Source organism: Trichechus manatus, unplaced genomic scaffold (assembly GCF_000243295.1).
Source record: "Trichechus manatus latirostris isolate Lorelei unplaced genomic scaffold, TriManLat1.0 scaffold00065, whole genome shotgun sequence".
Taxonomy (NCBI): domain Eukaryota; kingdom Metazoa; phylum Chordata; class Mammalia; order Sirenia; family Trichechidae; genus Trichechus; species Trichechus manatus.
Window position 1 is genome coordinate 13,978,831 of NW_004444001.1, and position 25,649 is coordinate 14,004,479.

Sequence of the window (25,649 nt, forward strand, 5' to 3'; positions counted from 1 at the left end):
TAAATATTTTCTCATTAAACAGTTACTACACATATTGCCCTATGACAATGGTTAACAACTCCACGCATGTCAACACCTCTCAACCTTGGGTTCCCTATCATCAGCTTTCTTGTCCCCTCTTGCCTGCTAGTCCTTATCCCTGGACTACTGTGCCTCATTAGTCCCGTTTTGTTTTACATGACTGTCCAATCCCCGGCTGAATGGTGAACTTCAGGAGTGACTTCACCACTGAACTAAAAGGGTATCCCAGGGCCATATTCTCAGGGTTTCTCCAGTCTGTCAGGCCAGTAAATCTGGTCTTTTTGTGTGTGTGTGTGTGTGAGTTAGAATTTTGTTCTACACCCTTTTCTTGCTCTGTCCAGGACCCTCTATTGTGATCCCGGTCAGAGCAGTCTGTGGTGGTAGCCGGGCACCATCTAGCTGTACGGGACTCAGATTGGTGGAGGCCGTGGTAGCTGTATTCCATTAGTCTTTTGGACTAATCTTTTCCTTGTATCCTGTTCTCTTCATTCTCCCTTGCTCCTGAAGGGGTGAGACCAGTGGAGTATCTTAGATGGCTGCTCATAGGCTTTTAAGACCCCAGAAGCTACTAACCAAGGTAGAATGTAGACCACTGTCTTTATAAACTGTGTTATGCAAGTTGAGCTAGATGTTCCTTGAGACCATGGTCCCCACAGCCCTCCACCCAGCAATTCAGTCCCTCAGGGAGTTTGGTTGTGTCTATGGAGCTTCCATGACCTTTCCTTGTACAAGTTGTGCTGGCTTCCCCAGTATTGAGTACTGTCTCACACTTCACCAAAGTTACCACTTACCTACTGTCTATTTAGTCCCCCCCACCCCTCCCATCCCTCATAACCAACAAATATTGTTTCTTTTTGTTGTAAACTTTTACATGAGTTTTTACAGTAGAGGTCTCATGTAAGTATTGACATATTTGGATTAGTACAGAAAATTGTTAAAATCGTCAACAGTTATTAGAGGATCGAGCATGGTCCTGGGAACTTGTTTTTTGTTATAAAGCAAGAGACGTGACTATAAGATGGTTCAAGTTGGCTTGTTCAGGTCTTTTGAGATCTGCACTGATTTGCTTTTCAGATGCCCTGGTGGCTTGTGGACGACATGACTTTAAACCACACTGCTCTGCCCCAGGATGACCGCCTTCCACAGTACCTTCAAGATGGGGATCCCTTTACATCTAAACTTTCCTGGGAAGCAGACTTAGTGGCTGGCTTTTATCTAACAATAATTGGTAAGCTTCCTTAAGTCTTCTGTTCAAAGGCTGCAACTAGAAAATTCATGGGCTGACACAGTGATTTGGCACAAAAATTCCAACATGACGTGGATATTTTTAGTGGAGGTGGAGAACGGACAGAAGACAGTAGATAGCGATGGCATTATGGAGTTCAATAAATGGTTCTTGGAAACATCTCTTTATTATTTTATTATTACACATATGCCATCGATCATCTGAAGAACTTTTACAGCAAAATAATTCATCTTGAAATAAATTGCATTTTGGTTACTTTGGTAAGAGGTTTAGCTTCTAAATAACAAAGTTAATGGTAATAATATCTCATTTAAATAGAGGCTTTTTAAAAAAATGCTTTTGATAGAATCATAGATTTGAGACTGAGAAGGGACCTTAGGAATCATCTAGTTCAGCCTCTTCTTTTCAGTTGAGGGAACTCTTGACTAGTGCTTTAGTGACTGAGATTACCTAAAAATTAAGTTGTATTACGACGGTATACCTAAGTGATTTTTATGAGAGTTGAGAAAATATATTGGTGATAAATAGAAGTCAGTCCAAGGTCCAAAAACCTTTTGAGCATAATCCACAATGTGGTAGATCTGCTGCCAAATCTGTGCCATCCAATGTGGTGGCCACTAGCAGCTACTGAGCACGTGAACTGTGACTTTTCCAAATTGATATAAGCTCTGATGTACAATACATACTGGATATTGAAGACTTAGTACCAAAAAAAAGTAATATAAAATAGCTTATTAATAATTTTTGAACCCAGAATTTTCTGGTTATAATAGGTTAAAAAAGCATATTATCAAAATTATTTTACTTATTTATTTTTATTTTATTGTGCCTACAAGAAAAATAAAAAAATACATATGTGGCTCGCATTTCTGGTTTACATTAAATTTCTGTTTGACAGCACTAATCTAGACAATTAGGATTTAACCACAATATTTTTCTTGCATTTAAAATTGTTGTTTTAAATTTAGAAAATCAACATGCAGGTGGGTTATATCTTTAGGTGTGTCTGCCTTTAATATTTTCAGACATGTCAGATGTTGAGTGAAGCGCTCTTTCTTTCTCTCTCTGTATCTATTTATTTATTGCTGGCTAAGAATTTCATTTAACCTCCTAAAATTAGTAAAACTCATTAGAATGGTTTTGAGAGTCCTCTATGGCCAGAGTTTGAGGCAAAAGGAATCTACTAGATTGAATCAGAAATTCTTCTGCAAAGTGATTCCAAGGGTGTCTTTATTATTAGTTAATGTCTTCTTTAAATTCTATTTCTTACAAACAGACTCCATGTCCTCTTAAGCACAAATATACATAAAGTGTCCACTCTATTCCACTGTTTAAGCTGATGTGAACAAAACAGGCAAACTGTTGGGTTGGGGATTTTGTTTTAGTAAAATCCACGTTGCATTTTTATTAAGCTTAAACACTTTCAATTACTAGAAAAGACACAAAAGTAGGCATCTTAATTTGTCTCAATCAATTGCAAAGAATAAATTAAAAAGCATAATCTTTAACCTGACAGATTTCTCCAGGGGGCACAAAATTGGGAGAAATATTAGTGCACTCCCCACCCAGGCATAAGGAAATGGAGGAAGAGAGGCAACCAGAGTGGGTGGGTGGGGATTAGCAGACTGTCTCACTGATGCATGTGGGGTTAGAAGGAAAATGCTTAATCAAACAAGCATGCTGAGATGGAGCCAGAAATTCAGGTCCAAAAATAGTCACATGACAAGGGGTGTATCAGGTAAATTGGAGCCCCTGGGTGGAGCAAGCAGTTAATGTGTTCAGCTGTTTACGGAAAGGTTGGAGGTTCAAGTCCACCCACAGGTGTCTCGGAAGAAAGACCTGGTGATCTACTTCTGAAAAACCAGCCATTGAAAACCCTATGGAGCACAGTTCTACTCTGATACACACGGGGTCACCATGAGTCGAAATTAACTCCACAGCGACTGGTTTGGCTTTGGTTTTATCAAGTGATCAGGGAGCTAATGGTGGGTCAGATGGACATTATAGAACAGTGATCCAGAGTGGGGTGAGGACCAGCTGGAGGGATCTGGACTCATCCTGGGTCTGGTGCTCAGGCTTGGGCTGTGTTTTCACCTTCTTCTAGGGTAGGTTTCTGTGGGTGGGCCCAGCTCCCTTTTAAGGAACTGGGGTAGAACGAACAATATACTTGGTGAGTGTTGTTGAATACTAGAAGTCTTAGGGAGCTCTGGAAAATGAAAACATAATGCTGTTATAGGCGAAAAATAGAGGTAAAATAAATCAGACACCCATTCTCAACTCTCCACGCTTTTATTTAGTTTATCAACAATCTATATATGAGGTTTTAATATTTTCCTATTGATAGAAAGATTCAACATTTTAATAAGCTAGAAATATTCCACCTCTTTCAGTTATTGACTTCTTAATGATGCTTTCCTTCAACTAGTATTAAAAATAAATTCGCCTTCTTTTGACACTTAACCTGTTGTTTTTGCTGTGTGCCCTCAAGTCCATTCTGATTCATAGTAACCCTATAGGACAGAGTAGAACTGCCCCGTAGGGTTTCTTAGGCTGAAATCCTCATGGGAGCAGATCTCCAGGTCTTTTCTACCGCAGAGCCATTGGTGGGTTTGAACTGCTGAACTTCCGGTTAGCAGCCCGGAGTTTAACCATTGTGCCTCCAGGGCTCCAGTTGACCCTGACCTACAATTTCCTGCGGGTTTAGAAAGTGAAAAATCTGCAGACACTTAATCGACACTTGACGATTTGGATCATGCTTTGGGTACTCGGTGAAGCCCTATGAAGCAGAGCTAGTAAAGAAAATTCAAGAAAGGAAAATTAAGAAAATGAATAACCTCAAACGAAATGCGGACAGACAAAGCAAGATGTGGACTGTGAGCCAAAAGTAAAGAGTGTTTAAACGAACCTCGTGTATCGAGAGCCTATGCATACTTATTGCTTTTAATTTCTTTTTGGATACAAAATAGGTGGCATTGGTTTATAAATTTTTAAGCCATGCTTTCACATTCTACTTTCCCAGTGTACCTTGCTAGCTGATTTCCTTTAATGAGACACAAGTTTCATTTTAGTAGCTTTGTTTTTAGAACTCCATAATCTTTTCTATTTTTCTCATTTTCTGCCTTAAGAGAGCTGAAGAGGTTTTAATGAGCCATTATGTAGCACTGACTCCAGGGAGTCAGAATTTCCTAAGAGCACAATGCAGTTAGTTCCTGGTGGTCTCATACCATCAGCTGAAACACACATCCCTTTCCTTGTCCCTAAAATGAATTGTGGTGGAGAAGTAGAAGTTAAAATAGAAAACTCTGGGTTTCTCTGTTAATACTCTCCTTATTCCTTACTACTAAAGGCAGCTGTACCAGATTCTCATTTATACACAGCTACACTATGAAGCAAGAATTCCTGAAGAAATCTACTCTACATGTTAAGCTATGGAAGTAGGTGTATTCTTTTCTTAAATACAGTCAGTAGGGATTGGGTCTTTTTGGATTTAAACTGGGTTTGTAGGAACCTTTAAATAGTTACATTATAATGCCAGTCAATTAGTTGTTAATAAAAGGATATAAAAAGGTGGGAAGACATTTATGTCATTGTTGGTAGGTTTGGTGGGTTGAGGGTCACTTTCTCTCCCTTTGGTGGGACGGGGAGAGCCCATATTATCAATTTTCACCCACTTCTCTTTGATACCTAGTCCAGTAGCAGCCTAAGGCTGTCCTGTCTACCAGCCACACAGGGTCCATGTGTCCACAGGAGGCAGGTATCCTGGATCCGTCTCCAGGGGAGGCCCCTTTCTTTGCAGGGGTCATGCTGGCCCATACTTGCTCTCCTGCCTCTCCTGAATGCTGGTGCTCCCTCAGGTGTCCACAGGGATAGTGAAGGCACCTGGTTTGGTTTGGACCTCTTCATCTTCAGAATTTATCAAGCTCCAAGGGGCTAACCCTACTTATCAGAGGGAGGGAGTTCTATAAAGCCAATAATCCACAAAAAATGGCTACAAAAAATACTCTACCCTGGGGGGCCAGTATATGAACTGACCACCAGGATTCCCACACCCTCCTGAGCTTCACTGGGAAGTTAGTGATTCCTTCTCCTGGGTAAGTTCAGTCTCGTAACCTCTGCCTCCTAGCCCTTTGGAGGCGACCCACTGCCTGCCACTCACAACTCATGTCTTTTCTTCCATCTTCTTAATTGAGACTTTTATTTAGAGTGTCAATTTTTTGAAATTGACAAGGGTTTCATATCAAAGTCTAAATCTAGTTTTAATGATGGGAATTTATATTTTTCCTTGTAGGGATTCTGTCCACATTTGGAAATGGGTATGTCCTTTATATGTCTTGTAGAGGAAAGAAGAAGCTGAGACCTGCTGAAATAATGACTATCAATTTAGCAGTCTGTGATCTGGGGATTTCAGGTAACACAACTGTTTCTTCTTTGTGGGTTTGAAGTATTCCCTTTTCTAAATTATTCAGTGGCTCAGAGATCACTACCTGCCCTCCTCCATACCCCCCTCCCCTCACTCTCTTTCTCTTCTCCCTTTACAAATCATACTTACTGAGTTTGTGATTAAGTGCACGGAGTGTTACTTGGCCAGATTTATTTATTCATTCAACATTTATTGAGTCCTTTCTATGTGCCAGGCATGTTAGATGCTAAAGATAAATTTTGGAATAATACATGATACTTTAGGCAGCTCAAAGTGTAGCAGGCTAGATGATTCAGAAGACAGAAACTTACATGCAGTTGCAGATCACTGTTTTGAGCTCCATTACACTCCTCCCACCCTTATTGTAGAAATTGGTTAGAACGAACATGGATGGGTCTTGAAGGGTAAATGATGGCCCAGGTGGGCTCAGACAGTCTGAAAGGTGAGTATAGGACAAGAGAAGAGCTGTCCTGGTAACGGTGCATTTAGGTGTGACTTATGGACTGATCGCAACTATAGGAAGCTTCTAGTTTAGTGGTTCTTAAACTTGGCTTCACAAAAAATCACTTAGGGATGGTCTGTAAATACTCATGCCTGGGCTCCATATTCAGAGATTTTCATTTGGTTGGTTAAGAGTGTGACCTGGGCATTAGAATTTCTAGGTACGTTTAATGGGTAGCTAAAACTGAGAACCACTGGATTTTTTCCTGCTTCTTTTGCCTCTCTGATAACCCAGCAAGGAGGAATGAAATAAAATTTCTCTTCAACTGTAATGCCTTTAAAAAAAAAATGATGGTTTTGGAGAAGTCACCTTGCTTTGCTTTTATCTATAAAATTTCAGGGTTGCCTAGATGCACTCTAATGTGTCTTTGGCCCCAACATTCTGGTATTTAGCATACTGTCTTAGATTATTAAAAAACAAATAAACAAGCCCATTGCCATTGAGTGGATTCCAACCCCTGGCGATCCCCTGTGCTCCTTTGAGTTTTCATTGCTGTGATCTTTATGGAAGCAGATCACCAGGTCTTTCCTCTGTATTGCCACTGGGTAGGTTCAAACCACCAACCTTTAGGTTAGCAGTCAAATGCAAACCGTTTACACCACCCAGGGACCTCTTCGGTTATTAGGGTTGGGGAAATTGCATTTGAGCAACAGACATCAACTGCTCTTTCCACTGGAAACATCTAAAGTCTGTCTTTAAAAATGGATTCTGATATTTGTTTCTGTCTTTGCAAATGGATTTTCACGTCGTTTTGTCCATCTCTAAAAACTAGGCCCAATAAGCCTCTGCCTATTGAGTCACTATTTGTCCCACAGCAGTAGATGTGATGACCTCTTACTGAGAATTTGGATGGCTTTGGTTCTTCAGGCAGGCTTTACTCAGCTTGGGCAGGCTTAAACGTCACAAGCTCTTATGGGAAATGCATACACACTGTTAAGAAGAGCCTGACACGTCAGGCCCCTTTCTGCGAAAATAAAAAAACCCAAACCCATTGCCGTCGTGTCAATGCCGACTCATAGTGACCCTATAGGTAAGGGGTAGAACTGCCCCATAGAGTTTCCAAGGAGCACCTGGTGGATTCGAACTGCTGACCTTTGGGCTAGCAGTTGTAGCTCTTAACCGCTATGCCTCCAGGGTTTCCTCTGTGGGAATAGCCAGGCGGAGCTCCAGGGAATTTACCAGGCTGCAAAAACGGCTGCCATTTTGCAGATTGCCACACGATGGCGATGTCGCAACATGAATGATAGCTTTCTCGGTCCGCTTACTCTGCTGGTCCCGGAATGTTCTCTTCCTGGTACTGAACGTAAAATGGTTGAATGAAACCTGCCGTTTCAGCCACATCCTTCACCAGTGAATAATATGAGGCTGATGTTTAAGACTAAATTAGACTAGGCTTAAATAAAAATGTCTCTGATTAGTCTGATACATTGAAAATGCTTTCAACCAAGCAAGTCTGCTCTAGAATTGCACAAACCAACTTATTATACATGTCTTTAGAGTAATTTACCAGAAAGCATTTTCTTCCATGTGACTGCTTCCTCTGATGAACCAGATCATTCTTAGAACTTTTGAGCATCTCTAATATACTTTTCTTGTTCAATAAACCTTAAAAATTTTATGTCTGTTTTATTTTTTTCTTGGTCAACTATATTCCATTAAAAAACTTGAGGACACAGATGCTAGAGACCAGGTATATTGCATCTAAATACTTGGCTAAATACCAATGGCTCACAACCTTGGATACATACTAGAATCACCTGGGGAGTTTAATATATATACATATGTACACACATACATATATGTGTATGTATATATATGTATATACGTGTGTGTATATATATGTGAGTGTGTGTATTGATGCCTGGGATCACCCCAGTTCAGTTGTATCAGAATTATCTGGGGCTTGGAGCCCTGTGCACTGATATTTAAAACATCATAAAACAAAACAACTCTTCCAGGGCTTCAGATGTGTAGCCAGGATTCAAAGGAACCTACTAAGTGGAAGAGAGAGAGGCAATCTATATGATATTCCAAAAGTTCATCAAAAGCTCTGCTTTAGAAGCAAGCTTAAAATAGCATTTGCCAAATGGTTAGTTGCTCAACTGCTATCCGAAAAACTGGAAGTTCGAGTCTACCTAGAGGCACTTTGGAAGAAAGGCTTGACTATCTACTTCTGAAAAATCAGTTATGGAGAAAACAACGTGGAATACCATTCTACTATGACACACATGGGGTTGCCATGAGTCAGAATCCACTCTATGGCAACTGTTTTTTTATTCAAGATCCCAGGCACAGCAGCTAATTGTCACGGCCCACTGAAATCACATTTCTTTTGCTTCCTAGCTACACCTCTTCAAGACAGTTCTTTATCGTAACAATAACTTCAAACAAACACACTTCTTTCTATTATGTCATTTCTCTATCTTTGGCTATCTGAAAACTTCTCTGGGTAGCTTCAAACTCAGTTTATTCAGAGAATACTTTGTAATTTTATTAACCCAGAAATTTTGTATAATGAAGCTTGTGTGGAAGTGCATGTGTGTGTGTTCACAGGGCGAGGAGGGAGGGCCTGGTGAGTTGAGGTGGGTGGGGAAATTTTAACTGGAGGGACACTTCCCTGACACATTGCTTGGCGCTCTAGTTGTAGGCAAACCTTTCATAATCATCTCTTGCTTCTGTCACCGCTGGGTGTTTGGCTGGATTGGCTGCCGCTGGTATGGCTGGGCTGGATTTTTCTTTGGCTGTGGAAGCCTTATTACCATGACTGCTGTCAGCCTGGATCGATACCTGAAAATCTGCTATTTATCTTATGGTAAGTAGGAAGGTTTCTCGTTCCCTGATAGGAAAAGCTAGGTGGATTGAGTGTCAGAGCTGTACATGCTTTATTTACACTTGGTAATAAACAAAAATGATTACTAACCTCAGAGACCAAGAGTGTTTCTATTTATAGCCTTCTTGTTCTAACATTGCTTAAGGTTTTGAACCCCTGTCAACGTAGGTTTCTTTCAATCATACTTTTTAAAATAATGTCTGGTGTTTAGTTACAATGCTTTAAAAAAGTATCATTTCCTTGTATAAAGTGTGGAAGCTTCTACCATGTTTTGCCAAGCAAACAAAAGAGGTAGAATGCTTTGAAAAGATGTCAGGTCCAAGATGCTTAACTGGTTCCCCAAATATGAAGTGTAATTATAAGAAAAGATGTTTATAAATGTCCTCAAAGACTAAGGTTCCCAGTGGTTTTAGAGATGAAGCATTTCAAAGAAGGATCACATTTACGTTAGAGAGCCATGTAACTGTACCTGCATGAAAGGACACACAGGAATATTGCTCAACATTTTTTGGTGGTAACTGTAGGTAGAAAATTAATTGTAGATCAGTGACTAAGAACATTGGTGAGGCAGCAATAACAACATTTTTTCAGAGACTTTTTTTTTTAATGATTAGAACATTCTACATGTTAAAAATAATTTTTATTCTTCTGCTTCTCGGGGTTCTGGGAATCTACGGAACCTGAAAGAGTGGCATTTGGGCCTTTAAATTTAATATTGAGAACCCAGTGCAACCAGAGAATAGCATTAATTTCCCCTGGATAAAACTGCCTTGTTGGGGTTTTACAACATTTGTCAATCAGAGTGGTTGCGACCATGGGTTAGAGCATGGACAGGAGGGTGAAGGGGAAAGGTCAAGTCGACTTGACATTCTCAGTGTGGCAGAATTTTCCTTTATGAATGAATAGGTTACAGTCTCTAAACCACAAGGAAACTATGGATGGGGTGAGGGACCACAGACCACCAACTTCATGATCCAGAACTGATTTTTCTTTTTTAACTTGCATTTCCTTTTCCAAACATTTAAAGCTTCCAATAGAAACAGCAGATCCCTTAAGTCAAAATTTCCATTGAGATAAAAAATACGCAATTATACATATTCTGGATGACATCAGAGTCAAATTCTTTCTACACACTCATTTTTTATCATACCATCTACTTTTTATAATTAAATACATACTGAATTTAACTATAGATTTTATAAAAGAGAAAGCAAGAAGTTCAACTTCCTGGGAATGTTTGAGGGATACTAAACCTTGATGTCTGTGCTTTTAAAATATTTTCTTGAGTTTCGGCTTTTTATCCATTAAAGAGCTGATGCTGCCCACTCCAGAATCATTGAAGGGCATAATATCATATGGGAATTATATATATTTTCCAGTTTCTTCTAAAATTGAATCTGGATAGTATGGTTTCATCACTTTAGTTGAAGCATTATAAACCCCTCCAAACAGTGTCCTAGAATGTTGGAGTTAGACAATCGCTTAGGGCATGTAGACCTTTCTCCCATGTAATTGTGGTAAACTGTTTTAAGGCATCCCTGACAGGTGGCCACTTGGCCTCTTCTTGAGTAATTCCAGGGACCAGTGACGGGGAGCTTACTACTGCACAAGGCAGCCCATTCGCTGATTGGTCTGCTCTCATTGTCACAATGTTATTCCTTATATTGAGACAAAACTGCCTCCCAGTAACCTCCACCCATTGGTCCTAGTTCTGACTTCTGGAGCAACACAGAACCAATCTACTAATCTACTCCCTCCTGTACTTGACAGCCTTTCACCATACTCAAACGTAAGTATAAAACACCTCACCAAGTAACCCTAACCATAAATGCTTATACGTATGCCTATGCACATTCTTATACCTCTACGTGATTATCCGTGCCAATGTTTTACCTGTTATTATAGACCATCAAGAGCTGACATATATTGTGACCACATAATTGCTACCCCTATCTGGCTGGGCTTGAGAAATTTACCTTTTTTGACATAAAATGCCGTGTGTTTGAAAGAATGGAGACAATAGAGTGTAGAAACAATCTGTTATATTCCTTGTTAGAACTAAACAAGACAAACTAATGTAGGAGTAAAAATTCATGCGAATGTAGGACTTTGTAATTTGCAAAGCAGATCCCTTAGATGATCTTATTTAACCCCCATCAAAACCTGTAAGCAATATAGTCTTGTTTCCTCCATTTTATTGCTAAGAACTTGGATGTTTAGGAAGGTTTCATGAACAAAGGCAAATACTAGAAATTAGAAGAATTAGCCCTAACTGACTTCCCAAACCTCACACTGCACTAAAGAGAGGCAGACCCTGAGATGATGTTGAAGAAATCATTTAGCTTTTATCTAATACATTTTGATATATATCATATATATTTGCTATTTCTACAAAACCAAGAAGGTGGCTGGGTGGCACAAATAGTTACTTGACTACTAGCTGAAAGTTTGGCAATTTGCATCTGAAAGGGCGCAGCCATTGAAAACCCTATGGAGCGGTTCTACTCTGCAGCACATGGGACGGCCATAAGTCGGAATAACAACAACAACACAAATCCAAGGCAGTAAGGAAGGAGTTACTTCCCGACCCTCTTTGTTGGAGGTGGCAAGTGCGGTGTGGAGGAATCTCCTGTGTGGGCTGCAGCAGCACATCAGACCAGCCTGTCTTTGGGGGTTGTTTTGGCAAATGACCACTAGTGCTTTTCCGCTGTTCTTAGATGATCACACTGTTTCTTTCTCTTGAAATTTTCTTTTGGTTAGTAGAAACTAGTGTTGAAAAACAGAGCTCGTTTTTTTTTTTTGTTTGTTTTTGTTTTCTTTCTGAAGAACTAGAAAGAAATTTTCATGGAATTACTTTTGCAGAACATGACACTTAGATTCTCTGCCTCTCCCACTGTGGCTATGTGAGCTCGACTGTTGTTTTTTGTAGCATTTGAAGATGCGAAATCTGCTCTACAAATCACCATGCTGAGCCAATCTCTTTAACATCACAACGTACAGTTATTGTCATGGGCCACCAACCCCCAGTTGGCAAGTTCTTAGGAAGACAACTGAGATTAAAGACATACAAACTTTTTGGAAGAAGGGTATTTTAAAGACACAAGGAATATCTTATCGTTTCTTTCCTACCGTAAAGAATTCTACCTTGGATGACCTACTAACAGGAGCTTTTTTTTTTTGACTTGGTTCTTATAGTTTACCAATTGACCTCAAATGTTGGCTAGGATCTCCAAGGTCATTCCAGATGCTTCCCCAAGGTTGTCTTCAGTATCCTTTTACCTTTACACTGTCTCCTTCCCCAGCTTTTGTCACTGCCCCCTCACAAGGCTCCAGATGCCTAGAGAAAATCTTCCCTGTGAAATCTCTTCAAGTTTTATTCTCCTGGAGAAAGGCCCAAGCTCTGGAACTTCTCCTCTTTCACTCCATTCTCCCCCAGGCTTCAGTTATTCACTTACTTCTCCCAGAATGCAAAGGAATAAATCTTTGGTGGTGGAATTTTATATAGCGAGGGGGAGGCATTTGGGTGTAGGGCAGATTGTATCCTGGTAATGGTTTTCTTCCACCTCCAGGGGTTTGGCTGAAAAGAAAGCACGCCTACATCTGCCTGGCTGTCATCTGGGCCTATGCTTCCTTCTGGACCACCATGCCCTTGGTAGGTCTGGGGGACTATGCTCCTGAGCCCTTCGGAACATCGTGCACCCTGGACTGGTGGCTGGCCCAGGCCTCCGTTGGGGGCCAGATTTTCATCCTGAACATCCTCTTCTTCTGCCTCTTGCTCCCAACGGCTGTGATTGTGTTTTCCTACGTGAAGATCATTGCCAAGGTTAAGTCCTCCTCCAAAGAAATAGCTCATTTTGACAGTCGGATTCATAGCAGCCACATGCTGGAAATGAAACTGACCAAGGTAACTTTAGTCATAATTTACAGAGGTGTTTTCTGATCAATTGAAACTTTGTAGGGCAAAGAGAAGAGGGAAGGTTGGAGTCTGGGAGAATTTAGAATCTCTGAACTTTATAATTATTTGTTTAAGCCTTTGTACCTACCTCTGTCTCTCACTCTCTTTCTCTCACACACACTTCTAATATCCACCGAAATTGTGCAACGGATCCATTGGGGTCTTATTCTGTGGGCTTAATCTCTCTGTTGAATAGGGTTTTATTGGTTCTTAAAAAATATTTTAGTAAAAAGAATAGTAATTTTTTTGAATCATAAAATGCGTCACAGTCTTCACTGTTTTGCATGGACTTTGGTGGGGCTGGTTAAGGACATTCTGCCACCTCACATTATGTACCTCGTATATTTTCCCATGGGAGGCTTGTCTTAACACAAGAGCAGTTTCTACAGGATTAGGTCCCTTGGTAAAAGCTAGTTTCAGAGTCAGCAACTCTTTAGATATTGTGCTTAAGGAAACGAGCACACAATTTGAAAACAGATTAGAGTTTAAAGCCCATCACTGGACACTTGCTAGATTTGTGACCTAGAGCTAGGTACTTAATTTCTTTGAATGTTGATTTCCTCTCTTGTGAAACAACAATAGTAACACCTGCCTCATGGAGTTGTGATGGGGATTCCATGAAATAAAATGTGTTAATAAAAGGTCGCCTGATACTTAGTAGATGTTAAGAAACTATAGTTCCTCCTTCCCCTCTAAGGCCTTTACGAATGAATCCCTGGTAAAGTCTAAGCAGCAGTCTCCACATGTTCTTGATGTCTCACTCTTATGATGAAAAAATATTTTCAGCATATACATTCAACATAAACGACATACAGATAATACCGTCAAACTGAGGACACGCAGTTCCCAGATTACAAACGAGTTCCATTCCTAAATCTGTCTTTAATTTGAGTTTCTACGTAAGTCAGAATAGTTAAGTACGGTTTGTATCTAACAACATTTAGTCAAATGTTTGTCTTAGTATATAGTATATAGTTTACCTTTCTGTGCATAAAAACATTAACGAAACACTTCCAGATACACGAAAACATCTTTAACATGATAATATAATAATAATAATAGTAATAATGTTTTGATGCACAGTGCAAAGTAGCGACCATTTGTTATTACGAAGCATTGTATGTTTCTTGAATTTTTAATAAATTGGCTTTATGGGGGTTGGTTTGTAACTACAGATTGTATGTAAGTTGGATGTTCATAACTCAGGGACTGCTTGTATTAAGTATTTATACCAGTTGCTGTGGAATCAATCCAACTCATAGTAATCCCTTGTGTGTCAGAGTAGAATTGTGCTCCATAGGGTTTTCAATAGCTGATTTTTCTCAAGTAGATCACCAGGCCTTTCTTCCAAGGAGATTTTGGGTGGACTTGAACCTTCAACCTTTTGGTTAGCAGCTGAGTGCATTAACCATTTGTACCACCCAGGGACCCATTAAATATTACCAAACCCTAATTTCTAATTTATTTTGTAAAGATACATATGAAATGTAGATTGAAGCTCCTTCCTGTATCCTGATCAATCATGCTGATTGATACCCCACCCTCAAGGGTGCTCACAACCTATTTTGGAGATCACTGGTCTCAAGGACCCACAGAAACCTAGTTCCCTCCACACCAGGAAAGTCAGGCTACTTAATAAGTTAGGGCCTTGGTCCCAGTGATATTCCTCTCTCCAAACTGCAAATTTTTTGAGGTCATGCGAGGATCTCTTGGTTCCATAATTGAACTACAAAGTCTTGATGGTACCAGTCAATCCCCACATGCTGAGTTAAGAGGAAGCTTTGAGGGAGGTTTGATGATGTTGTTGTCAGGTGCCGTCCAGCTGATTTTGACTCATAGTGACCTCATGTGACAGAGTAGAACTTCCCCGTAGGGTTTTCTAGACTGTAATCTTATTAGAGGAGATCGCCAGGTCTTTCTTTCGTGCAGCCACTGGGTGGGGTCTAACCACCAACCTTTTGGCTAACAGCTGAGTGTTTAACTGTTGTGCCGCAAGAGCTCCTTAAGGAAAGTTTACATCACTCTAAATCTGTACTGATAACCCAATAATAGAGCAGTTCTGCTTGGATAAAAATGCAGAATCAGGAATCAAGATTTACTTCTATCTTATAATTGACTTGAAAGTAGGAAAATATTTCCTTAAAACACAATAGCATGAATTAAGTTTTTCTTCATTTCCAGCTTTCCCTTTAGTCCTTATCGGCAATTTTTAAAAATAACTTTAATCCAAATTCAATTAAACCAAATTCCACTTGGATTACATTTCATCCAAACCCTACCAGGTACTGTGCTAGGCATTGGGAGAATGCAAACATGATTTAAAAAAAAAAAATCGCCGTTCAAAAGATTATGGAGGTATACCCAGAGAAACAGCGTGCCGTCCATCACATTGGTATGTGGATTTCAGTTTACTTTGCAGCCCCGTGATTTGACACATCACTACCTTAAACTGCTGAGATTTCACATAAGTTCCTCTCTCTTCTTGCCATTCTCCCAATGATATTATGGGCTTTGAGATATTTCACTGGTCTTGCTAAGTGAGTCTGAATTCTCCTTCCCACGAGGTCCTTCTCCAGTCTCTCTGAGTTATCATCATCCTCTCTCCTGTTAGTTGAGTTGCTCAACTTGACCTGCTCATAGCTAGCATTTTGGAATATCCTAGCATCTTGCTCTTTGTGGGTTCTTGAGGGCAGGCAACTTTTTTAGACAGTGCTTCTAAAGCTGGCTATTCTTTCCTTAGCATACACCAATTAATTTGGTTTATTGTTATCATTCCCCTTGACCTTGACTATGTAGATCAAATAGTCAGGCCACCTCAGACCAGATTAACCGAAGAAATGTTAAATGAAAGTGCAGTGTTATATACGTATACTTTTCTTTGATATATTTAGATACAGTTTTTCTAGCATATTTTAAATGACATTACTTATTACTTAATATGTTTATATTTTATTTGTACATATAAAACTGATATTAAAATAACAGGAATGTAAAATATTTGCACAAAGATTTAAGTCACATTTGCACAAAGATTTAAGTCAAAATTCAACCACATTAAAAAATAAACAAGACTTTCTTTGTGGCATCTTCTTTACTAACTTTCAACTATTTTATTTCACCTCAGTTTTCCCTAATGAGAAAAGTAAGTAGAAATAACCTCACCCTGGGTCTTTTCATAGTCTTCTGGAAGCCATTTCACCCCATTCAATTACCTGTCATACCTGGCAATTTGCTCATTCACTTGGTGCTTCAGTTCTTCAGAGCAGCCTGGTCTAAAAGCTTATTACTTAAAGGCCATCTCCCTGGATTCCAGGATCAAAATCATTTAGTTTTTTGTGTACTCTGCTTATTCCTAGCTGGATGATTATCCAGGCCTGCATTATGCCAGTCAGCTCTCCTCAAGGTAAAAATTGGCCTTCCATCTACAAACCTTTCTCCATTTTGTAGCTTTCCTCTAATTAATTCTTTTAGAAAATGGTGGTTTTGCAAGACTTTTGTAGCAGTTATAAATTTTGCAGACTACAAACAGAGGTGTGCAAAAAAAAAATGACTTTCCTTATATTTCTATGACTCAACATAATTTTATTTTTATGCCTGTGTTTGGCCTTGTAAAACAAGTAGGAAAATGAGGATAAATTCAATCAGATCAGGGGTTTTCCTCTTTTTTACCAGGACTACATATACATTCCAGGGAAGTTTTTAAAGTCCCTGGTGCCACTGGGTAGGAGCTTCTGGTCTGGTTGTTGTCTTTTATTGACCCTGTCATTTACTGAGATATTATGGTTCCCTCTGCTCTTAGTACAGTGCCCCGGGGTGGTGCAAAAGGTTAAGTTCTTGGCTTCTAACCAAAAGGTTGGCAGTTCAAATCCACCCAGAGGTGCCTTTGAAGAAAGGCCTGGTGATCTATTTCTGACAGGTCACAGCTTTGATCACTCTATGGAGCACAGTTCTTCTCTGACACACCTGGGGTCTCCAAGAGTCAGAGTCAACTCCACGGCGGCTGTTTTTTTTGTTTGTTTGTTTGTTTCTTCTCTTAGTCATCGGTTCTTATGGGTCACTTTGTGTCATCCTTGTGCCAATTATGAGGCCTCTTTAGGCTCAGCAGCACTCCACGCTACATTTTCACTCGTCTTCTGCAACCCGTCATGTGGATATTGGGAGCTTGGCTAGGACTCTGGGAAGTGAGGCATGCATTTTCTGCTCTCATGTCCCCAAACCTATTGAGGGTTCTAGTGCTTCCCCGCTTCAGCCCTGGCCTGGGTGCTTGGCTTACTGGGGTAGGCTCAGGACAAGTTTTCAAGGTCAGTTACCAGCTACTCTGACATCCTTCCTCATCTCTGGGTGTAGACCTTTCACCCACTCACTCTGGGGTGGGAAAACTGACTCTTATAGCCATGAGTATCACTCTAAATAGGCCACATATTAAGTTGAATGTTCCAAATCCTTGAGGCCTTTTGCTGTGGATACTCAAAGTCTTTTCTTTTAAACTTAAAACCCCTTTCTCTCAACTATTGTCTCTCCCGCAAGTTTCAAATGGCAATTTTGAAATTCAGGAGCTGAGAAATGAATGTTTTACATCTGTTTTTGCATTTCTGCTCTAAAAATCCTCACACAATCTTCACCTAGAACAGTCTTGCTGTGCCTTTAATAAAGGGGAGTGTGGGGATGGTAGGGAACATGAAAAGCATGGATTAATTTCTAAATATTATTATGCTATACATGTTGATATTTCACGTTCATTCACTCAGCACACATTGATCATATATAATGTGTCAGGTCTACAGTTAGTATCCAGATCCTGTGGGCACCTGAATTTCTCTTAATTTCCATTGTTGTTGTTCGTTGCTGTCGAGTTGACTCCAACTCTTGGCAACCTTGTGTACTACAGAACAAAACATTGCCCAGTCCTACATCGTCTTCGCAATCACTGGCATATTTCAGTTTGTGGCTGGAGTTGTTGCGTCAATCCATCTTATGGAGAGGTTCCCTCACCCTCGTTGGCCCTCTACTTCACCAAACATGATGTTCCCCTCCAGCAATTGGTCTTTCCTAATCACAAGTCCAAAACAAATGAATCAGACAATGTTCTATTGTGATCCATTAGGTTTTTATTGGCTGATTTCCAGAAGTAGATCTCCAGGCCTTTCTTCCTAGTCTGTCTTAGTCTGGAAGCTCCCCTGAAACCTGCCCACTATGGGTGACACTGCTTGTATTTGAAACACCAGTGGCATAGCTTCCAGCATCACGGCAACATGAAATCCACCACAGTATGACAAACTGACAGATAGGTGGTAGTAGTTTCCCTTAGCACAGACTTATTTCCACCAGAGAGCCTTCCTGATCTCCTGTCTTGTTTAAGTTCCTGACTGTAGGCCAGCAGAGTACTTGGCTCATTGCCTTTAGTAGCACTTGTTATACTTTACTGAGTCGTGCATTCATTGCTTGTTTGTGCGAGACAGTAAAATGGGTGAAGGATCCCTGGTGGTGCAAACGGTGAACACACTCGGCTGCAATCCAAATTTTGGTAAGTTCCAGTTCACCCAGAAGCACCTCAGAAGAAAGGACTGGCAATCTACTTCTGAAAAAAATCAGCCACTGAAAACCCTATGGAGACACACATGGGGTCGCCTGAGTCGACTGATTTTTAAGCTAGGTGAGGGCAGGCACCGTGCATCCTGTTTACTACTGCACATTACAGCCTGCTGCCTGCTAGATGCTGAAGCAAGATTGCTTGAATGAATGTATAATTGAATAAAGTAAGTTAATCTAATTCCCTTAATGAACGCATGGATCCCTGACCATCATGTTTCTATTTGTCACAGAGCATGAGTGCCTCTGTTCTTTTTATACCTGATGGGAATTTTTTTTTGTTTTATCCTTTCACGTTGATTGCAAAGCCTTTTAAGACTCTTTAAACAAAAAGGTCTGTTTTCCTAAAATGATTCCTTTTCTTTATTGCCCATCAAATGTTATTTGTCATTAAGGGTTCTGCTTGAGAGGAAGCCCATATCGACTCTAAGGCAGTTTGTCGGAAAGCTGAACTGTATAGCTTAAAAAAAAAAAAAAAAAAATTAATTAACAACTTCCCTGTGGTTTTTTATAGTTGTTCTTAGCTTAAATGTTGTTGTCCAGAGAAGCATTCCCAAATTCTAGTTCAGGTGCTCCTATGACAATGTTTCATTGCAACCTTTACATTTCCTTCATAGAACATGGCATAATTTACACTTCATTTACAATTACATAATTTTCGGGGTGTGTGTGTGTGTGTGTGTGTGTGTGTGTGTATTTGTCCAATGTCTGTCTTTCTCTCTAGTCAATAAGGCAGTGCAGTCAACTACCATGTCTTTTTGTTCATGTTGTGTCCCCAGGACTTAACACAATACCTCAGACATGGTAAGTGCTTACTACACTTTTGTTGAAGGGAAGAAGGATATGTTCAGAAAGACCTAATAATGGAAAGAATTTAAAACTAGGGGTCAAGCCTGGCTTGATTGCTAACCCACTGAGAGATCTTGCATCGTTGACATTCATGATTTAATTTGGCTGCCAGTGGCTGAACCTCTTTCCATATCTGAGGAATTTTTAATATTTTGGGTTATGCTGGGGGTGGGGTAGGGGTGCAAAGATTGCTTCTTAATATAAAAGCTACTGAAAAGACCAGGTACTCATTTTCCAAGAGTCCCTTGCAGCTAGAGCACAGGTATTGGCCTTCTGCTCCTGACACCAGAGATTCCCACACCAGCCTGTTTCAGGAAAGGGTGACACAGATAAAGGGGTAGGAAGGCCTCGCCTGAGATTATGGCCGTATCAGCAGTGCTTTCTGCCCCAGAACACCAAACTAGTTCACCATCATAGCTTTGGGCATCATTTCTGTCTACTTTGCCTCAATTTTCATTGTCCAGCAATCCCAGTGATGCTCTGTACTAACCAATATCCTTTAAGTATACTCCTTTTCTGTTTCACTCAGCAAAAATCAATTTCTATTGCTTGAAACTCAAAAATCCCAACTCATTCACCTTAGGCAGACCATTTAATTTCTCTGAACTTTAGTTTTCTCATCTGGATTAAATGATCTAAGTTATCTCCGGAAACTCTGAGGTTCCATGAAAATGGCTAGATTGGTTTGATTATTTAAAGGTCTATGGCAATATCTCCAATTACTTAAACCATCTGGTCCCTCTGCCTGAGTATTCCTTCCCCTCCTAGTGCAGAATCCCTACCTCAATGGCCTTGGGTAATCTATAATGAACAGTGAAGTCTCCCCTGTTTTATTGAACCTGGCACTTATAACTCATCTTTGGTTCTTTAAGCCAGCCACTGCTTCGTTGGGAAATATCATGCTCAGTGTTAAAGCAAAACTCAAAACCACAGATGCATAGAGTGACATGACCTAATTTGCATCTTCTCTTTTCAATCACAGCTTTTGATTGTTTATAGAGTATTTTAAGATTCGAGACTAGTGCTACTAGAAGTAAAGAGTTTATGTATCTTTTTTTAGTATGAATTAGTATTTTCTCTTTGGATCACAACCAGGGATAGCATATGGCTGGCACACCAAAGATCTCAGAAATTTTTTCTTTCAAGTGTATGGAGGAGGGTCTGGGGTGGTTTGCTTAGTTGTCCTTCTCTGGGTAAAATGGAAGGAAGAAACTCAAACTAGACATGCTTAGAGATGTTAAATTACTTTGCTTCTTAAAAGTGGTATGAGAGCTAAGTAGCACCACTCTTCTGTTTATATATGAGGGTATTGAGGGCCAAAGAAGGTAGATCACGGTTGTCAAGTCCCCACCTTTCTACTTGCCATTGGTTGTATCACTCAATGACAGGCTGTCCCCCATGTGGATGGTAATAGTCTTATAACTGGCATTTACTGCCCTATTGCTGTTCTTGTTAGGTGCCATCATGTCAATTTTCAACTCATAGAAAAGCCCTGGTGGTCCAACGGTTAAGCACTCAGCTACTAACCGAAAGCTGGGGGTTAAAACCCACCCAATGGCTCCCCAGAAGAAAGACCTGGTGATCTGCTCCTATAAAGATTACAGCCTAGAAAACCCTGTGGGGCAGTGCTACTCTGTCACTTGGGATCACAGTGAGACTGCTCGATTACCATCTTTAAATACTAGTTTCTCAGTGGTTCAGAGAAAAACCATATACTTGTTAGCTAGACCCAAGATTGAAAAACCAAATCTTACCACTGCTGTGCTTCTGTCAATTGCATTCTTTCCTGAAGTAGGCAGGGACCCTCTCCTTTCCAGTCCTTTCAATGCACAGATGTGGTGATTTATCCTTTTGTGAAGTTATTTCATCCCAGCCACTGAAATATCATTGTTATCAGTGGTTTAACTGGTTCTGTAATGTGATTCGATCTTGTTATCGGTGGAGAATTTATTCCATCTCTTTGGCACTCTTTCTAAGCCTTCAATTCCACATCAATGTCATGTTCTCCTCTCATCTATTTGAGTACTCAAGGTAGCATGAAGCTTCAAACGCTGGCTGAAGTCTTACTTATATCTGGGCAAAGGAGCCTGGTGGCAGGAACTGAGCGCCCCTTCTGAAATGGTAGTTTGTAGAGAATCAGGGATTCTGTCCCACTCACATTGGTCAGTGGAGGTGAATCAGGAATGGAGTCTAAAACCCAGAGTGCGTCCACATCAATGACTTTTTCCATTATTCCACATTGCTCAGCACGCTGACAGAGGATAAGACCTCCCTCCTTATCTGCTGTAAAGGTTCAGATGTGTTGGACCTAAAGGCAGAACTGTATATAATTTGGAGGATTTATTTTCAACTCAATTATTCTATTATTGCTTTAATTGGTTATTTCACTTGAATTGATCAATTATGGGCAACATTGCCTATATGACACTTACATTAATGCCCACTGGAACTATTACCAATGTCCCTTGGTCCTCTGCAGCAAGATATAATTAAAATGAACTTGGTTGCCGATAAGGAGCCCTGGTGGCACAGTGGTTAAGCACTTGGCTGCTAACTGAAGGGTCAGCACTTTGAACCCACCAGCTGCTTCATGGGAGAAAGATGTGGCAGTCTGCTTCCATAAAAATTACAGCCTTGAAAACCCTGTGGGGCAGTTCTAGCCTGTCTTACAGGGTCACTATGAGTTGGTATCAACTCCACGGCAACGGGTTTGGTTTTTTTTGGTTTGAGTTGCAGATGTGTAATTCTTTTGTAGAAGCTAAACGTGTATTCTGTGAAGTACCTCCCACGAAAACTGTCTAATTTAGGAATTTGAAATTTTATTGCTTTTCTAGTGAACCAAAAGGCAGTCATAAAAAAGCAAAGCAATTAACAAATAAAAAATAAACAAATTTAAAAATTAACAAAATTAAAAACAATAAACAAATAAAATAAACAAATAAAAAACAATAAAACAATAAAAAAATAACAAATTAAACAATTAACAAATAAAAAAAGTTGGTGAACACGAGTGCCTGAGTTAGAACTTCATTAAGGATATCTGGGAAAGAAATTTTGGAAGATAGAAATGAGGACACACCTAGAAGTGAGGAAAGCAGGGAACAGACTGCTGTAAAGATCAAACAGGTTCCAAGTTGAGTAGAAAGTGCTGGGAAAACTGAGTGTAAATGGAAGTCTTGGAAACGTTTGTTGAGTATATTTTAAAATAGTTTTCATATGTAATATTTTATGGAGTGTATCTTAAAATAAGAAGGTTGTAGAAAAAGAATGTGCCTCACATTAACCTTGTATTCACTTCAGAAACCTAAGTAACATTCTCCAGTACCTCTTAGATTAGTCTTTTACCCTCTTTCTGCTTTAAATTCTATTAGCAGTCATTCATTTTGAAGTATTTAGCTTTGTTCTATTCCCAGAAAAACCACAATGATTAATTTGCTTTGTGTTCAAAATCCACAGTATATTTAATTCTCCTATGTTCTTTTAAAAGGATAGCATAATGCAAATGTTTTAAGTCCTTCCTGTTCCCCATTGCGTAGAAAATATGTGAAATGTAGAAAATATTAGGGACTAAGTGCTACCTTATTTTTTGTCAATGACTTTGGCAGAAGCACGGAGAACATCTTTTGAGATACTGCAAAATCATCATATGATTCACCAAAGAGAAAGGATGGAGCTATATTAAGCCCCCAGACATCTGCTAAAGCAAGCGTTACTGTTTATTTGGGGATTTAGGAAAAAAAGGTCGTCACTGTGGAGCCTTGAGGCATCTATTCCATTTACAAACAAAAGTCACACAGACCAAACCAAAAAAAAGAAAAACCAAAAAACATTTCTCCTGGGTAAATTTCTGCAGAAAGATGGAAAAGCAAGCCCAGTAAGAGAGTTGCATGCATGTGTTAAAAAAAACCAACACCAAATAAGTTGTCTGACTCATGGCAACCCCATGTGTCTCAGAGTAGAACTGTGCTCCATAGGATTTTCAAAGGCTGATTTTTTGGAAGTAGATCACCAGGCCTTTCTTCCAAGGCACCTCTGGGTGGACTTGAACTGCCAGCCTTTCAGTTGGCAGCTGAGCAGGTTAACCGTTTGCATCACCCAAGGACTTCATTAGGACTCATGCATAACTATGAAGCACAGGTGAGAATTTTGGCTTAGGACCATCAAGCAGGAGTGCACATCACACAGGACATCTGGGCTCAGTTGATACATCTCTTTCTGGGATTTAGATTCTCTATTTGCAAAACGGAGCCAATTGGATACTGTTGAGGTTTTTTTTTTTCCTGCCACAGTAATTTTTAGAGATAAGCCTTGCACTCATTGAATGGAATTTTAGAATCTGGTAAGACTTCAGGGGAGATTTTTCTAAGCTTCTTCCTTGACTTGCCCTTGCAAATGTGGGGTTCACAGTGCAGACACACCCTACAGACAAGATATTCCACAGGTTAGGTAGACTGAGCAATGGAGATCATTCTCTGCATTCAGTGGCTCTGCTCCCACTAAAGAATATTGAAATTCACATGCACACAAATGACTTTGTTCTAAGAAAAACTTACATCCAATTGAATTTCTAAAACAAAGGATTTACATTGTTAGTTTTTTAGTAAAACATTATGTGCCTTGTGCCTCATCATTGACCCTCCACACTAGCTTGTCAAAACCTTGATGTTAAGAATTGTTATTTTATTTCTTAAATAAGGGGATTGGGGAAAGAGGAAGCAGTGCCTGGCCTCAGATAGCTCCATTCTTATATCTTGCAGGTTTTTTGGGAATTCATAGATAAAAGGGGGCTCCATTTTGCCTAGAACTCTCTTATAAAATCCCAATGGAGGGGCCTGATTATGCCCTTTAGGTCATTTGCCAATCCCTGCTCCTATTAATGTAGTCAGGGGCGTGCCATCCTCTGATTGGTCGACTTGGCTCACGTGATGCCTATGATGGAAACTCCATAAAAACAACCTAAGTGGTAGAAAGGATGCCGGGAATGTTAAGGTAGAAGGTATACTGGGAAGATGAAAACAAAAACAAACTGACAAAAACAGATGTCCATTACACGGGGGGCTGATTTGCATATAGAATATTCTAGTAGATAACAGGATAAGGATACTTTGAAGTTAATGCACTGTCTCTTGAGTAGGACCTGAAGTAGTTCAAGTTTAAAATAAAAACCAAAGCTTTGATTTCATTTGCCAGTGCCACCACCTTCATTAAGATTCCTCATTATTTCTTGCTGCCTAAACAAGACTGCTAAGAGTGGAAGTTCTATGTGGGCAGGGATTGTGTTTCCTTTGTTCATTGCTTTATCCTCTACACAAAATGTATAAGAGGTGCTCAATAATTAGTGTTGATTGAATGAATGAACAATACTCTTTCTACTTCCTATTTCTTCTTACTCCATTTCATTTTACAGGTTAATTTTCCTAAACATTGCTCTTATCCTCCTCAAAAATCTATTGATGCCTCAAAGAGCATGAAATTAAGCGCAAGCTCAGTAGTCCATTATAGAGAACTGCATACATGCATCCTATGCTTCCTTCCAGGCTCAACTCCCTTTGTTGCTTTATCATACACCAGTGAATTGCTCACTAGTCCCTGTATAAACCTCACACATTTCTGTCTCTATGCCTTTGCTCTTGCCTGTCTTGTTACCTGGATTACTATTTCATTTTCACTTGCCAAGGTGTAGGTTATCATGCCATATCCTTCACCAGAGTGCTCTTAATTTGACGGATAGAATACAATTTTGTTCTCTTCGGAACTGGCACTTAAACATACCCAGCCTTGTAGTGTACTTATTTGCATTCCAGGAGGCACCTTCAGCTCAGGCAGTCAGGTGTGTTGATATTCTCCCCAGCTCTTGGCATAGTGTCTTGCACAAAGCACTTGCTAAAAAGGATTGAGATGATCTATAGGGGTCAGATAGAGAGTACCTGTTGCAGGGCATTAGTTGTTGTCTGCTGTCAAGTTGGCACCCAATTCATGGCGACCCCATGCACAACGGGATCAGACTGTTGTGATCCATAGGTTTTTAACTGGCTGATTTTCAGAAGTAGATTGTCAGGCCTTTCTTCCTAGTCTGGGAGCACCTCTGAAACCTATTCAGCATCATAGTAACAAGCAAGCTTCCACTAACAGACAAGTGGTGGCTGCGCTTGAGGAACAATGACCAGGAGACAAACCTGGGTCTTCCGCATGGAAGGCAAGAGTTCTACCACTTAACCACCACTGCTCACACCGGGT

At 40.0% G+C, this 25,649-nt stretch overlaps 1 protein-coding gene across 1 annotated transcript in view; it reads left to right on the forward strand.

Annotated features, from left to right (window-relative positions):
* The first annotated feature begins 1,119 nt into the window (after nucleotides 1-1,119).
* The window catches only part of OPN5 (opsin 5), a 28,948-nt gene continuing 4,418 nt past the window's right edge, over nucleotides 1,120-25,649 (forward strand). The window contains exons 1-4 of the mRNA XM_004379536.1: nucleotides 1,120-1,249; nucleotides 5,556-5,675; nucleotides 8,831-9,001; nucleotides 12,589-12,923. Coding sequence (XP_004379593.1) covers nucleotides 1,120-1,249; nucleotides 5,556-5,675; nucleotides 8,831-9,001; nucleotides 12,589-12,923 — 756 coding nt within the window. The remainder of the gene's footprint in view (nucleotides 1,250-5,555; nucleotides 5,676-8,830; nucleotides 9,002-12,588; nucleotides 12,924-25,649) is intronic.